The following is a 16035-nucleotide window of genomic DNA, read 5'->3' on the forward strand; positions in this document are numbered from 1 at the left end:
ATGCCTGCCCTGCTTCGCAGCAAGTATTGTCTGTAAATTGCTCTTATGTGGTCATTATTTGGGTAATGGGACATATGATGAAAACTGTTGTTTTCCCAAACATTTCTGTTAGAAATATGGAAAATTCAGTGTGCAACTCAGTTGTGTGAACTGCATTATAAATTGTTTTACATTAAGTTTTGGGAACATAGAGTCTGATTTATTCAAGTTTCCAGTAGGAAATGACAATGCAAGGCACTATAAAGTAACTGCTGTAGAAGCATCCCAAGGACATTATAAAACCATTGTGAGATGAATCAGTGTGACTCAAGCTGACAGTCAAGTTATATACTAAATCAATGCTGGACGGTTCCAAGTAGAGTAGGATAAAGTTTTATCTTTCAAGCGTGCATACTAAGGTACATAATTTGCACCAAACTTTTAATTTAATCTCTTTTGTGTATACATTATCTGGTTGATACTGTATGCAGATGGAAGTATTTTGCTGTTTTTTCTGTACAATTAAGACTGAAAGTAGAATAAGTTTTGGTGAGCTATAGTATTAAGTTAGGCTAAGTTAGTATAGGTTGATTTAGGTAGAGTTAAGGTTGAAGGTCACAGACCACTATAATATAAAGACAATACATTAGGTTAAGGAAAATCAAGGTTTTATTTAAGAACCTTCAAATTTGTTCCAACATCCTGATCTAATTGTAATTATTAAAAGCCCCTACATCAGAAAAGCATATTTAATCAACATCAAACAAAAAACCCCTTCTGAGATAACACATAAATCAGTTCTTCACCCTCAAGGTCAACATAAAACCCTAGGTGAGAACGAACCAGATGTCCAAACAAGAGGGGAAAACTCTTGATATCAAGCAGATGACTCCATACTGCTAAAACCTCAACTCACAAGAGAATGCTTTACTTTGACTAAATGTGTACCGGGAATGGAAATACGTGTCCTACATGTCAACAGAAAATGTCTTTTGCCCTCTGAAAGACTGCAGGAACATAGACTCACTGAAAAGGTACATAATTTGCCTTGTTGAGGCAGGAAAAGCCGGTACCTCGATGGTCTTGTTGCATAAAAACTGTCCAATCTATCTTTCCAAACTCTGAACTTGTGTGTGTGAAGAGTGTGAAGAGAAGGATATCAGGAAGATGATAGAGGTAAAAGAAATAACAGAAGGTAAGAAGTATCCTCCCCTGAGAACAATCACTACCAAAGGTCCAACCTGATGCTATGCCAGGCTCTTCTAAAAGTCTGCACATGACCTACTGAGAATCCACACAGCCTACCTGAACTGGAAGTTCAAAACATCAGATATGGTTACATGTGTAAACTACCACATAGAATGTGAGCCAGAACACTACTGAATCATAACTTGAGAGTAGTTTGGGAAATCCTACATGGAACGGACATACAAAAAAGGCTGTAGAATCTAATATCTTGATTTGAGGCATTTAGGTGATAGCCTTAAAACTTATGAGTTAAGGAGACAATGATGAGTCACTGTCAGAAAAAGGATACTAATGGATGAGCAGGGCTACTTAAAATGATTTGTGCACACCTGTTTCTGTTACTTTACAACTAAGTTGAGAAAAGGAAAAAGACATTCCTCCCATTTGCCTTGGAGTAGGGCTATCATGTCCAACGCACCATCAAGAAACTCTGCCTCTCAGGATTAATATTTAACTATTATCAGTATCACCAAATGTACTAAATGGTGACAGAGGTGTAGAAAGTAATATCTGATATAAACTGACATCTCCACCCCTACGTCTTAACGCTGGCCACAAAGCCATTAGGCCAGTACTTATTTTGGTTATGAGAGCCTAACCTATGGTATTTAGGCTTATGGTACCCTAGCCTACGGGATAGCTTAGCCTATTGTATTGTGGCCTATTTTGACTTTTTACCCTGTTTGCCTTATAAAACATAGCCTACAAAAAAAAATGGGGGAAATGCTGACAAAGCAGACAAAACTGTGGCACCACACAATAACTTATATCCACATACGAATATACACATACACAGACAGGCCTATCTACAGTATATATGCATGCAAAAACATTAGACATTTTTATAAACATATATTATTTTTGCAGTAATCAAGCTGTAGTGCTAATAACGAAATACCGTAATGAAAAGTACTTACACTTTACAATTAACCCTAAGAACCTCACCTATTAGAGGCAACTTGGGCTATATAATATGTAAGTTCTAAATCAGCTCTAAGCTGCTTCAGAGCTGGTAAAGATGCAGTATTATCCCTCTCGTATTTTCAATACTACACAAAATTCCACCATCTCATCAGATCACTCATTATCTAACAAGAAAAACCTCAGCTAGGATAACAGGCTATGCAGTCATAGGCAAAACCAAACATTTGGTTTGCAAAAACTCTTCCTATACAACCTAACGCTTTCATCTTTTGCTTGTTGTAGCTGACATAATGTAAAAATCAGAAAATAAGTACAATACCAAACAGGAGAAATTTAGCCATAAGAAAAAAAGAAAAAAATTGCCGATTCACACATCTGCCAAAGCAGTTGGCAAGAATACAACTCAACTGTTTATATTCCAACACCACCTGTTGGGAAAACAGGTGACTTCAAAGACACTCCTAACGGGTTAGCCAAGCGTAATTTGGACTGTCACTCGATGGGCCGGAGTTCAATTCCCCGGCCGGCTGATGAAGAGTTAGAGGAATTTATTTCTGGCAATAGAAATTCATTTCTCGCTATAATGTGGTTTGGATTCCGCAATAAGCTGTAGGTCCCGTTGCTAAGTAACCAATTGGTTCTTAGCCACGTAAAATAAGTCTAATCCTTCATGCCAGCCCTAGGAGAGCTGTTAATCAGCTCAGTGGTCTGGTAAAACTAAGGTATACTTAACTTTTCAAGCGTAATTTGAATTTTTAAAGTGCCAATCACACCTGATGGCACACAGATGAAGACTAACTTTAACAGTAGGTATGATTCATTCCAAATAGTCTATAATATGAATATGCAGTGGTACAAGGGTATTATTTACAAGAGAAAATTATAGAATATAAAATTTCATAAAAATATGAAATTTTATCAAAGACTGTATGCAAAATCAAAACAAATACCAAATTGCTTGAAGTCTGACTTCTTTTGTTTCTTGGCAACCTTTAAAGGCTCAGTCTGACTAGAAAACAGATCTCTTTCAGATATGACATCTTCTCCCTCACCTGGAATTACAAAATGCCAAATAATTTATGATAACCGACATAATGTGCAGGAAACAAATGCTTACACTATTTCACTCTGAACATTGTAAAACTGCTATAGTCAAACTACCTGATAATGCCTTGACCTGCTCAAACTGATCATGTTAACAACAAACAGATAACACATGCTGCAAATTTATATGTATCTGATGGAAACAAAACACAATTTCCTATATAATTTCTGAAATTGTGAAATTCCACGATACAATAACACAACTTCTGGTTACCTCCCATTGATTTTTGTGTGATATTTGATAAAAGCTGAAAATGTGCCCAACAAAAAAAAAGTGTAGCAAAATTTAAAAAATCCAACAAGCAAACAGTCAAATAGTCTCAGCACTTGATCTATTCTTGAAAAGCCATCCCTACAAAACACAACAGAAAATACATTCAACTTTCCTTTACATTAAGCTTATAAAGATTTTTTGGCACCTACCAAACTTTATCCTGCATGGATCCTCTTCTCTAGGAGACTTAGAACCCAAGCTCAATTCCTCATTACCACCAGCCTTCTCACTACCCGTTATCTGACACTGACTATCTGTTACATTCATTGACCTGAAATTATGTGCCAATTATACGTTAATTAGTTTGACATAAATAAATGCTAATCTGCTTTCAACCTTGTTATCTGCCAAATCTGAACAAATTTTGATATCTGGATAATTTTTTTAAATTATCCAGATTATCTGGATTTTTTAAAATTATCGAAATACAAATGAACACACCAAAACAATAAAATACAATAACATTTACACAATATAAAAATATTACTGTAATACATATAACAGACCTGATCTTTAGTTTACTTTTTTGTTCACAGTATAATTCATAACTTGATAACGAAACTAATTTTATTGTGGCAAAAGTGCTTTTCACATCTCAGAACTTTAGGGCTCTTCTCGGGCTCAGAATTTTAACAAAATACAGCTTATCCCTTTTGTACTAAAACAGAACCTCAGTTTAATGGACATTTTGGGGGTTTACCCAGTCAATAGAAGCCAAGAGTCTGTTAAACATAATACCTGGCACAGGGGGAGGGCGCACTCCCTTAATAAATTGACATGATGGTGACTTCATAATTTCCAAGTCCTTGGAGGTTTTGATAGGCAAACTGCTCTCTTTGCATTTTCAGCTTGCTTCCCCTTAGAAGGCAGCCTCAGTGACTTCACCCTTCAAGATTCCTACCACAAAGATTGGTCTCCATGACTGCCAGAAGCTGCTGAAAGGGAGTTATTCTAGTCCTTAGGACCACGATCTCAAGTTTTAGATGCCTAGACTTTGGAATGGGGAGCTTACTTGTTGGGATCTTGGGCCCAACAGGCCTGGACCAGTGAAGAAATAGTTTGCACTTCAAATTCTCAAGATACAGGCAATATGCTTATTAGGCTGCTGCACAGGAGTCATGGTTGGCTTTACGACTGCCACAGCTTTCCTGTGGAATCAAGGTAAGCTATGGCAGTCCTAGAAACAGGAGTTCACATGTTGTTATAAAATTAGGCAAGTGCCTGAGTACATCAGTGTGCATGTATAGACTAATTTTAATATTCAGGATGTTCAAAACATTGAGTCATCTGTGTTAGTGATCACATTGCAAATGTTGTACTATATTGGATTTTTTATTTTTATTGACTTCAGAAATTTCCATTTGCATAAAGGTTCAATCCTATGGTTGTCCATGATTGAGCTTGTACCATGGTTTTTGTTAATTTAGATTCCATTTGCAAAAAGGCTCATTCCTAAGGCTGTCCATAACTGAATGTGTTATTGTTTTTCCAGTTTCTTATATTCAAATTCCATCTGCACTGAGGTTTATTCTTATGGTTGCCCATGATACTTTTTTGCTACTTCATATATATTTCATTTTACTTTAGTGTGAGTTTATTGTATAGTTTTATTTGTGTTTTCTTTTCATTTCATCTGTTGAATAAACTGTAAAGCACAGAGACTTACTATTACTGTGAAGTCTTTGGTATCCTCAAGCTCTCTGGATCAACCAAACATAATTTGGTGCTTTTGTTTTTCACTTAAAAATAAGTAGCATCCCATGAGAGAGAGAGAGAGAGAGAGAGAGAGAGAGAGAGAGAGAGAGAGAGAGAGAGAGAGAGAGAGAGAGAGAGAGAGAGAGAGAGAGAGAGAGAGAGAGAAAATTAAAAAGGTGTGTCATGGAGCCAATTTGTTTCTTTGTAAGTGAAAGAGTTACTTTTGACACAAGGGTTGGAGGGGGGTGTAATCATATGCACATCTTTGTCAACCTAAGACTTGCATAAGAGGTGTGGACTAAACAAATATGCAAAAGTCGTTAATTAATGCCCACAGTGTGCTATGTGAGGCACACTGCAGGCACTTCTTCCCTATGGGAAGTGCTGTATGTGTAAAGCAATATCTTGTATTCTGCATGACTCATGATGGCTCCAGAGATTACAGGAAAGACAGACTTTAGAGAAGGATCACTTTGGAAACAATTAGCTTACAGGATGAGCTCTTCTCTACCAAACAACACAAGTGAGTAAAAACATCTTCCTTAAATAACATTTACATGTGACAACCTACCCTTCACTGGAATCACTCGATGGTTCATGACTACTTTCTTCCTCCTCTTTCATACTATCTTTGGTCCTTTTTCTTAGATCATTGTCGTCGTCATCACCATTTCCTTCATCCCCGCTTTCATCCCCTCCACCTCCATCCCTCCCACCAGGTTTAGATCCTCCTCCTCCTCCTCCTCCTCCTCTGTCATCAATATTTTTTTCTTCTCGTTTTGTACCTTCATTTAAATCTTTTTTGTCCTTACTAGATGTTTTGTCTCCATTTCCTCCAGATACTGTTCTTATGCCAGATGCCTCTGAAATTTGAGAGTAATGTGAGTCATATACAACACAATACCCTTACTTGATAACATTCTAGGTCCATCAAAACTCATATAAGACTTGCATATTATAGTAACAAGAAACAAATATGCATAAAAGGCAACCTTAGTAAAATTAAACTTTTTGATATTGATAAAATCTAATATAAAGATAATGTGTCACCTGGAAAATATTCTGAACCTTTCCTGAAGGAGTTCTCAGTTCCAGTGAATCGACTTTTTCCTTGCCTTTTTCTAGTGAAAATATTATGTTCCCTCTCTCACTTCTCAATTAATTTTTCTGTCTACAATTCTACTGATCTTCATCCTCCTAATCTGGCATTTTTTCATCCTATGCCTTCCCCACATTTCCAAAAAAGTTTCTTTGCAGTGCCTAGTTGACATGCCCAGCTGCAATGCTTTTAGCCTTTAAATTCATTGTATTTTTTGTTACTGATTCCAGATACATTTTAACAATGAAAAACTGGGAATTAAACAAAAAACTGTTTACTTAAAGCATGGGATCCCACATCACTTAGCAACAGACATGCAAAATCTGAAAATCCAGCACAATTTTGAATTTTGCATTTGTTTACTTAAATTTTAAACAATGAGCATGGACATTCCCATCTGTGAAATCTTGCAAGATGGAAAGAATGGGAGAGCAAAAGCAAAAAACCTTGAAATAATTCATTTGCCTTTATAGGTAGGGGAAGAAATAAGACCTGCATTAAGTATTTTAAATGAAAGGAAGTGAGACTCCATTCAGGATAAGTGAAGTGTCTGAGACACTCTGGTGAAGCTTCTGTGAAGATGAAAAATGCACACTGAAGAAATGGCTTTTTATTTTCCATCACAGGAGTATCATCCTTGATAACTAAAGGATGAATTTGACAGTGGCTGTTGTTTTCTTTTTTAAAGGCCATCATTTTTCAACATTTATTACTTTATACTGGAGAAATAAAATAAAAGTTATACTCCTTTCAAAGATGTACTATGACTACAAGTAGTAATTTGCACAACTTTTAAAAATACCAAATTAATACCTAAACTATAGTTTAATTTTGAAATAGTCTTAAAAGATACCATTACACAACTTTAAAGATCACTAATCAAGCACAAACTAACCTGCGTCTCTAGTCAACCAGCTTGTGGAACATCCTTCCCAAACAGTGCTTTGACCATTGCAACTTTCATTCGCTAAAGGAATTTTACCGCCACTGGTGTCGTCTTTTCCTTTGGTAGACGGGAAATAGCTTTCTGTGTACTGTCCATTTTCAGGTGCTGGTGTAGGAGGAAACTGTGGATCCCACTCTAATGCAAGGAATGGTAAACCTTCACTCTCTGGGTCATCGGGTAATCCTAAAGATAATGTGTGCAATTTTCTTCTACCTGAAAAAGAAAATCTTTCAAAAGAATCTGTGTTGCTCTTCATAAAGACAGTATACTGCAAGTGAAATAAGGCAAATTTCTAAGTTATTAAAACATCTCCTTCTTTCCTCACAAGAAATAAATGATCATTAAAATGATATTTTCTTAATAGAATTAAGTTTTATATATACTTAGCAAGTAATTACATAGCTATAGTTCCTAACTCGCGCAGCAGCCTTTATTTAAAAAATCACGGTAGCACTTCAATAGTTTAGTGTAGGTGACAAGCCCCACTCACTAAGGGAGTACTGGAAACGACTCAGCAGAAAACCTCATTCTGTATGTGCCCTTATGTTCATGAGAGGGGAGGAGGGCGGACTCTGATTCTGTAATTACTTATGTTCATGAGAGGGGAGGAGGGCGGACTCTGATTCTGTAATTACTTGGTAAGTATATATGAAATTTAATTTTATTATGAAAATATAATTTTCATATAAGAAACTTACCAAGTAATTATATAGCTGAATCCCACATTGAATGGGGGTGGGATACATGGACATATTCTATTCCAAAACATTAAGGCACGGTAATGACTTTGAAATAGAAAAATGCTAGCACTGAAACAAAGCTTGTCATTTCCTTAAGTGGTAAGAGAGCTACGACAGGTGAATGCTGCCTCTGGTTTATGCTCATCTTAACCTGTAGTGGCGTGGCGGTTGAGACATGGATCGCCTCTACTTAAGTGGGAGCTTTGCAGCGGAGGATAGGCCTGATTGCTGGCGAAGCATACACAAGTAGCCTTGCCCTGGTTGCAGTACAAAAAAAAAAGAAAGAAAGAAAAAAAAAAAAGTGTGCACACACACACACAGAAAATGCTTTCACCTGCCCTGAGAACACCACAACCCATCCACTGAGACTGGTGGGTACTCCAGGTACATTGTACCCCCTGGCTCCAGACAATTCGAAAACTTATTTCAAGGCAAAGAGACAGTAAGAGAAAAAGAGGATTCCCATGCTTCCTCCCTCAATAACATGCCAGTCACTGATAACGGCCCCAAGGTATTGCAATTTTCAAACAATGTTTCAGTTTCTTTCAAATAGTGAGATGCGAAGATCAGTTCGCACTTCCAGTAGGCTGACTGCAGAATGGAAGTGACGGACATATGTGCCTGAAATCTAATAAGGTAGAGACTGCCTTGACGTCAAGAGCTTTAACTTTTAAAAGTAGGCAAAATGTCCTCCTGAATCTGAGAGTGCACCTCAGAAATTATGTCTTTCATGAAATGGACACTTTTCTTAGTCAGAGGGTGAGACGGGTTCTTGACTGAGCACCAGAGGTTACTGGATGGTCCTCCAATTTTCTTGGTCTGCTAAGGAAACACCTTAAGGCCATAGCAGGAGAAAGAACTCTCTCTTCTTCCTCAGAGCCAAGCTATCCATTAAGGTCTTCACGGAGAAAGAACGGGGCCAGGGCTTGGATGGGTCTCTCCTTGTGAAACAAAAAACCTACCCTTTATCAATGGCTTGGAACTGGCTAATATGTTAGCAGTAGCCAAGGCCACGAGGAAGAATCTTCCAAGTAAGGTTTCTCCGAGAAGAGGAACGAAGGGGTTCAAAAGAGGGACCCGTCAGCCACTTTGGCACTACGTCCAGGTTCCAAGAGACTGACTTTTCCTTTCTTGCTTAGATGTATCAAAAGACCTGATGCGGTCATTAAGATCTAGGATTGACGCGAGATTCAGGACCCCTGTGTTTAAACACTGAGCTCAACACAGCTTGATACCTCTTAATGGTGGAGGATGAGAGATTCCTAGATCTCCTCGGATAAAGAAGGAAATCTGCAAATTGGGTCATAGGTGTCTCAGAAGAAGAGATGTTGAGTCTGAGACACCAGCTTTCGGAAAATCGCCCACATACCCTGGAAGACGTGACTACTAAGTTGACACCTGCATCTTGCTATAGCCTCTGCAGTGTGTCTTGAAAAAACCCTTATGCTCTGACAAGCTTCCAGACATTCTGAAGCCTGTCAGGGGAAAAAGTGGACAACCCTTTGCTATCTCTTAAAGTAAGTAGACACAGTTTTTAGGGGAAGAAGACTTGGAAAGTCCACCCACAACTGTAGCAGGTCCTGGAACCATTCTTTCATGCACCAGAACGGGACTATGAGAGTCATTGTAATCAAACAAAAACTTCTTTCAGTTTTCTTCTGAAGATGGAAAGAGAAACCCACAAGATTCCTGTGTATAACTTGTTTACTTGTAAATATTTACATGCTACTTTTAAACTCGAGTACTTTCAGGTCCTAACTGTGACCCTTTTTCAAGAGATGAGGTAGTCAGGCTGGTTCAAGGGCCAGCAATCTTCTGGAACTTCTTCTCCCTGTGCTGTCATTTATATGATGGCTGCCCTGGTTTCCATTCTCTTGAGACTTGTTAATCTCCTCCTGGCGGTTTGATATCCTGATCTGATGGTCAGTGGTATTAACCCTTGTGGTATGTGAGTAGTTACCATCGGTCTGTTGGGCAGGAGACCTAACCTCCAGGTCAGAAGGGTCAATCTTAGCTTCTTTTAATATTAAAGATCGGCTTATGGGATCTTCTGAGGTAAATCCTTTGTTTCCTTCTATCACTTTAATCTGTCTGATGAGTGCCCCTTCCACTACCCTCCTATGACTGATGTTATTGCTTTTGTATATAAGCCTACTGTTTTTAAAATCCATCCTATGGTCCTTTTCCCAACAATGCCTAGCTATAGCACTCCCCTGTGAGTTGAGCTGTACTGCCCTCCTGTGTTCTTGGATTCTAGTCCTTATTCCCCTACCTGTTTCACCCACATATCTGTCTCCACAACTGTTGCAATTAATTATGTATACTTCCCCTATATCATCTGCATTACTGTCTTCTCCTTTCAATTTATTTTTACATACTTTGTTTTTTACGGTGTTGTCAAAGGTATACACAAATTTATATTTAATTTCTTTCATTTTTTATGTAATTTGTTTCATTTTAGGCATAAAAGGGAGGGAAACTATTTTCTTGTTTTCTGTATTCCATGTACTCTGCATTTTCCCTGTAAAAAATCCTCCTAGCTTTGTTGAGTGCCCTTTTTCTGAACCATTCCAGGTATGCTAATGTATCAAAGCTTTTATCAATGTAATTTACTTCTTTTTCTATCTTACAAGGGTCACATGTTCTCATTGCCCTAAGAAATAAACCTGCTAGAACACCCATTTTTATAGCATGACTGTGAAAAGAGAGAACACCCATTTTTATAGCATGACTGTGAAAAGCAAAGAAATGAATATACGAGTTTGTGTGTGTGGGCTTTCTATATGTGCTGAATTCATATCCTATTTCTTTTCTTTCTATCAAGATGTCTAAAAATGGCAGTTTATTATTGTTACTTTTTTCTACAGTGAATTGGATGTTGTTATCAATAGAAAAAATGCTTGTTGTTTCTTACCTGGTGAGAGAGCTGCACAGGTGGATACTGCCTCTGGTTGGCGCTCATCTGGACCGAGTAGCGGCGTGGCAGTATAGCCAGGGTTGCCTCTACTGACGTGGCAACTTCGTAGCGGAGGAGTACTCCGATCGCTAACGAAGTATGAAGTAAACTTTACAACGAAGGAGAGTCCGATCATTAACAAAGTCAACAATAAAATGCCCCTGCCCAGGGTGCAGTACAATAAAAACAACACCAGAGAAATAGTCACCTACACCCCATATAAAAAGCACACAAGTAAATAAATAAATAACCACCACCCTACAAAGACAAAAACTGGTGGGCACTCTAGTCAGGGCCAGAGTGGATGTGTCCTGATAAAACTTCCTGTAATGGGGTTGTCTGAGTAGACTTAGGATTGTTGGAAGAAGGCATGGGAAGTCTACTAGTAGTTCAAGAAGCTCTGGAACCACTCTTTCCTCGGCCAGAAGGGAGCTATTACAGTCATCCTGGTGCTTTGATGCGATTGGAGCTTCTTCAGAACCTCCCTCACCATCCCGAACGGAGGGAAGGCATACACATCCAGTCCTGACCAATTTTGCATCATCACATCTGTCGCCCAGGCTCGCTGGTCCAGAAACGGTGAGCAGAACAGGGGAAGACGGTGGTTTTTCGCTGTCACGAACAAATCCACAATCGGTTCTCCCTACAACTTCCACAGGTTGGAGCATACTCGACGGTCCAGAGTCCACTCTGTCGGGAGAATTTGTTTGCGACGACTGAGTTCATCTGCCAACACGTTGCACTTCCCCTGAATGAACCAAGTTAACAGCTGGGTTCGGTTCTGCTCTGCCCAAAGAAGACGACTCCTGGCAGTCTCCCAAAGGGAGAATGAGTGAGTCCCCCTTGGAGTCTTACATAGGCTAAGGCTGTTGTGTTGTCCACATGCACCATTATTACTTTGTCATGCACTTCCCTTGCGAAATGCTGCAATCCCAAATGGATGGCTTTCAGTTCTTTGATGTTTATGTGCAGAGTCTTCTCTTGTTGGGACCAAACTCCTGAAAGAGACTTTTCCTCTGAAAGTCTGCTTGCGTCATTCCACCAGCGCAGGTCCTCCTTTATCTCTTGTGTTATTGGGAAGATGCATAAGTCCTGATTTATCCTGCAACCCCAACTGACTCTTAAAAAGAATTGTAGAAGTCTCATATGCAGCCTTCCCAACCTCACAAACTGTTCGATCAACGATAGAATGCCCAGGTGCCCAGGAGACTCATCCATTGAGTGGCTGAACACTTCTGAGGGAAAAGGCAAAGGCTGACTTTCTTGGGGCAGGCTTCTGTCCTTCTAGGGGAGGGAGAAGCCTGAAAATTCTGAGTCGATCTTCATCCCTAAATATAGAATCTGTTGAGAAGGAGTCAGTTGGGATTTTTGAAGGTTCAACAGCAAACCTAGAGCCTGAGTCAAAAGTAATGTCCTTTGAAGGTCCTCCATGCATCTCTCTCTCATGGGTGAGAGTATTAACCAATCATCCAAATATAGGGAAATGTTCACTCCCAGGAAGTGAAGCCAATTGGCCAATGGGGCAAGAACTCAAGTGAACACCTGTGGTGCTGTTGATAGGCCGAAACATAGCACTCGAAACTGGAAAACTTGACTCCCATGAACAAATCTCAGGTACTTTCTTGAGTCCTGTTGGATGGGAATGTGGAAGTAAGAGTCTTTCATATGAAACTTCGTTTTCTATACGTGGACGTTCAAAGCGCTCACATCGAGGACCGGTCTCCATCCTCCCGTGGCTTTTGGTACTACAAAAAGCCTGTTGTAAAAACCCCTGGACTCGGTGTTCTCCACCACTTCTATCGCCTTCTTCTTGAGAGACGACACTTCTTCCGAAAGGGCTAAATACTTCGTTGATCCTACAGAGTACGCCGTCAATTTGATGGGAGAGCTGGATAAGGGAGGTTTCTCTTTGAAGGGGATAGAATACCCTTCCCTTAATACTTCTATCACCCATTGATCTGCTCCTTTTACTTGTTGGGTTGTAGGTCTGGTGGAGGGTCTCTTGGCGGCACGCGGGGCGAAACGTACAGAAGTCAGCGATCTTGATTGAGCTCTCTGTCTGCCTCCTCGAAAAGGTTGGGGCTGAAGAGGAGATGATGACTTGAAAGAGGGGGTGTTCCACTCTCTCGGATGCCTCGTAGATTGCGAGAACAGGTCTTGCGTGGACTTCTTATGAAGGTGAGCAGCCACTTCTTCTACCTTGGCTTGCGGGAAAAGGTGTGTATTATCCAAGGCGAAAAGAGGAGAGCTGATTTATGCGATGTAGTGACGCCCTTAGAGACAACAAGATCCAGAGTTCCCTCTTCTTCAAAATCCCCATAACATAAAGGGCGGAAATCTCTAACGAACCATTTCGAATTGCTTTACCAGCACAAGAGAGGACACTCCTCCATTCAGTGGCAATATCCTGAGGCAGATTCAAGTCTCTTGAGCAAATGATCCATCTCCAGGACAGAGAACATGGTCTTTGCCAGGGAAAAAGCTGACCTACGGGCCAAATCAATGAGGCCAGAGAAGTTCCCCTGGGAGGAGGCAGCCACTCCCAGGGAGGGGGCCCTCTCCAGTCACATATAACCTATATCTCCTGGCCAAAAGGTGAGAAGGCAGAATACTAAAACATGCCTTGCCCTGGCATCTTTTCTCTGAGAGCCAGAGATCCACTTCTCTCATAGCCTTCTTAGGTGAAGAAGATAGAACCACTTTGGGAAGTTTCAACAAATCCCCAGTAAGTCACTCATCATAAATGAGGAAGCCGGAGACGAAGGGGCTGTCGGAGCGAAGAAATCTGAGAAATTATCCAGTAAATAATTCAGTATGGCAGCATAAGCCAATGGGGTGGAATCCTGTCCTAAATCTTCCTCCTCCGATGAGACTGGGGACAATGAGAGATCTTCAGGTGCTACTGAAGCAGCAGAAGTCAACTTCTTAAGACCAAAAATGTTGTCTAACTGCTTCTGCAACAGTGCCATAGAAGGGTCCAATCTGGAAGTAGCCAATTCAGTAATGGAATGAGTAGGTGAAGAAAACTGGTGTTTTGATGAGGGAGTCCGTAAAACAGGAGAGGGCGTCAAAAAACCCTGGCGCTTGATCGAAGGAGAGTGAATTGGCGCCGAAAAGTTCTCTGGCGCTAAGCAATGCGGCTGCACTACTGGGCACTCCTTATCCTCTGGGCGCTCAGCTGCTAGAGAATGCCTGGTCTCTACTGGGCGCTCGGCCGCTAACGAGCGCTCGGTTGCTAAAGAGGTGACCTCAATCCCAGATGGGCGCTCGAAAGATGAGCGTGAACTATCACGAGATGGTTCCTCATTTGCTGAAGAACTAGTCCTCTTGATGGACACAGATGGAATGAACGCTACTGATTGAGAGAAATGTTTGGGACTGTCCCATTTGCTGCACAATGGATGCGGACTACCGGATCGTTCCCTGAACCTCTTGCCATAACCCTGAGGGGGCATGTCCCTGAGAGGCACTCACCTTTTCAATGGGCGAGATTCGTCTGAGAATCTCCCCTGGCGTCCATGGGAAGGGCTAGAATCTCCTGAACTGGACGAGAGATTATGGGCACTAGGCACACCTTTCCAACGGCTGCTTTTGGTCGACAACCAGGACGACAAAGGTGCGACTGAGGGGCTACTACATGTAGGCAGACCCCACCAACCTCCCTTGGGCCTCCAGTATGCCTCCTCCTGGGGCTGGGGGAGTAAGGCAGTGACCTTTGCCTAGGAGCATTGGTGGGATGGGTAGCCACCTCCTCCACAAACACATCACTAGAACACTTGCACTAAATTTGTCCATGAGGACCCGCATTGAATTACCCAACTGTGCCAGTGTTAGCAAGAACATCAAACTTCCTATGGAATTTTGTTTCGAGACTGGCGTAGCGATCCGGGTCGGGAATGAGGGAACCAGGAACAGAGATTGGTGGTGCAGGAGGAGGGCTGGAAGCAGGAGGAATTACTTTAGCAGAAGGGAGAGAAGGAATATTAACCTCGCTAGATTCCTGGGTCATGCCTAGAGTAGCTAATTTAACCTCAGCTCTAGCAGCTGCTTTCCTCTTACAATCCCTTTCTAATTTTGTTATATGAGAAGTCAATGTCTTCCACTTTCTTTCATCCCATTCACAGCATTCCTCAAAAGTCAAGTCAGTTGAACAAATTTGTCCTCTGCATGTCGTACAAAGGGTGTGTGAATCATAACATGCCTTAGTCAAACGAGTATTGCAACCTCTGCTACAATACCTAAAACTCGATGCACTAGAATCTGACATAATTACTAGCTAACAGAGTCGAAATAAAATTGAGTCAATCTCCTGAGAGAACAACAGTCAAAATCAGGAAAAGTACTAAATAAATAAGACAAACAATACAAATCCAAAGGCTACCGAGTCGAAAATACATCACCAAACAGCAAGACTTTCAAGCCGAAAAACAAAATCAAACTGCGAATTTCAAAACTGAAGCTGCCATCGTGTTATAAACTCGTTAAATATATGAAAACTCTGGACTGTCCCATGCGCTGCAGGAAGGTTGCGGACTGTGCCTGGCTCCTTAAACCGCTAACTGGGCAGCGGAGAAGAGTGGCCAGCATCACCTGCGTGCCTCTTCAATGGATGAGACGAAACTAGAAAGTATTTGTGGTGCTTCCAAGTCCGAGCTGGAGTCCTGAGAGTCAGATGACAACTGGTGCCCATCCAAGACACCTTTCCAGCGGCTGTCTGTTGAAACCTGGGATACTCGTGCAACAGGTTCGACTGAGGGGACAGCAACCCTTGGGCAAACCCCCACCAGCCGCCCTTGGACTTCTGGAATGTCTTCTCCTAGGTTTAGGGAAGCAGGATAGGGACCTTCGTCTAGGAGAACCGGCAGGACGAGAAGCCACCTCCTCCACTTGCATAACACTTTTTCCTGTCAAGACACCTTTCCAGTGGCTGTCTGCTGATACCTGGGAATGTGCAACAGGTTCGACTGAGGGGGCAACTACCTGGGGGCCAACCCCTTTGCCTCCATTGGACCTTTGTTATGTCTCCTCCCAGTGAAAGTGACCTTGGTCTAGTAGAACCAAGGGGATGAG

At 41.0% G+C, this 16035-nt stretch overlaps 1 protein-coding gene across 1 annotated transcript in view; it reads right to left on the reverse strand.

Moving 5' to 3' along the window:
• The window catches only part of LOC136831108 (protein hsr-9-like), a 92924-nt gene that overhangs the window by 67423 nt on the left and 9466 nt on the right, over positions 1-16035 (reverse strand). Inside the window, exons 3-6 of the mRNA XM_067091060.1 lie at positions 7219-7482; positions 5796-6087; positions 3679-3800; positions 3102-3203 (exon numbers count right to left, since the gene is read on the reverse strand). Coding sequence (XP_066947161.1) covers positions 3102-3203; positions 3679-3800; positions 5796-6087; positions 7219-7482 — 780 coding nt within the window. The remainder of the gene's footprint in view (positions 1-3101; positions 3204-3678; positions 3801-5795; positions 6088-7218; positions 7483-16035) is intronic.

This window comes from Macrobrachium rosenbergii, chromosome 48, assembly GCF_040412425.1.
Source record: "Macrobrachium rosenbergii isolate ZJJX-2024 chromosome 48, ASM4041242v1, whole genome shotgun sequence".
In the NCBI taxonomy this organism is placed as follows: domain Eukaryota; kingdom Metazoa; phylum Arthropoda; class Malacostraca; order Decapoda; family Palaemonidae; genus Macrobrachium; species Macrobrachium rosenbergii.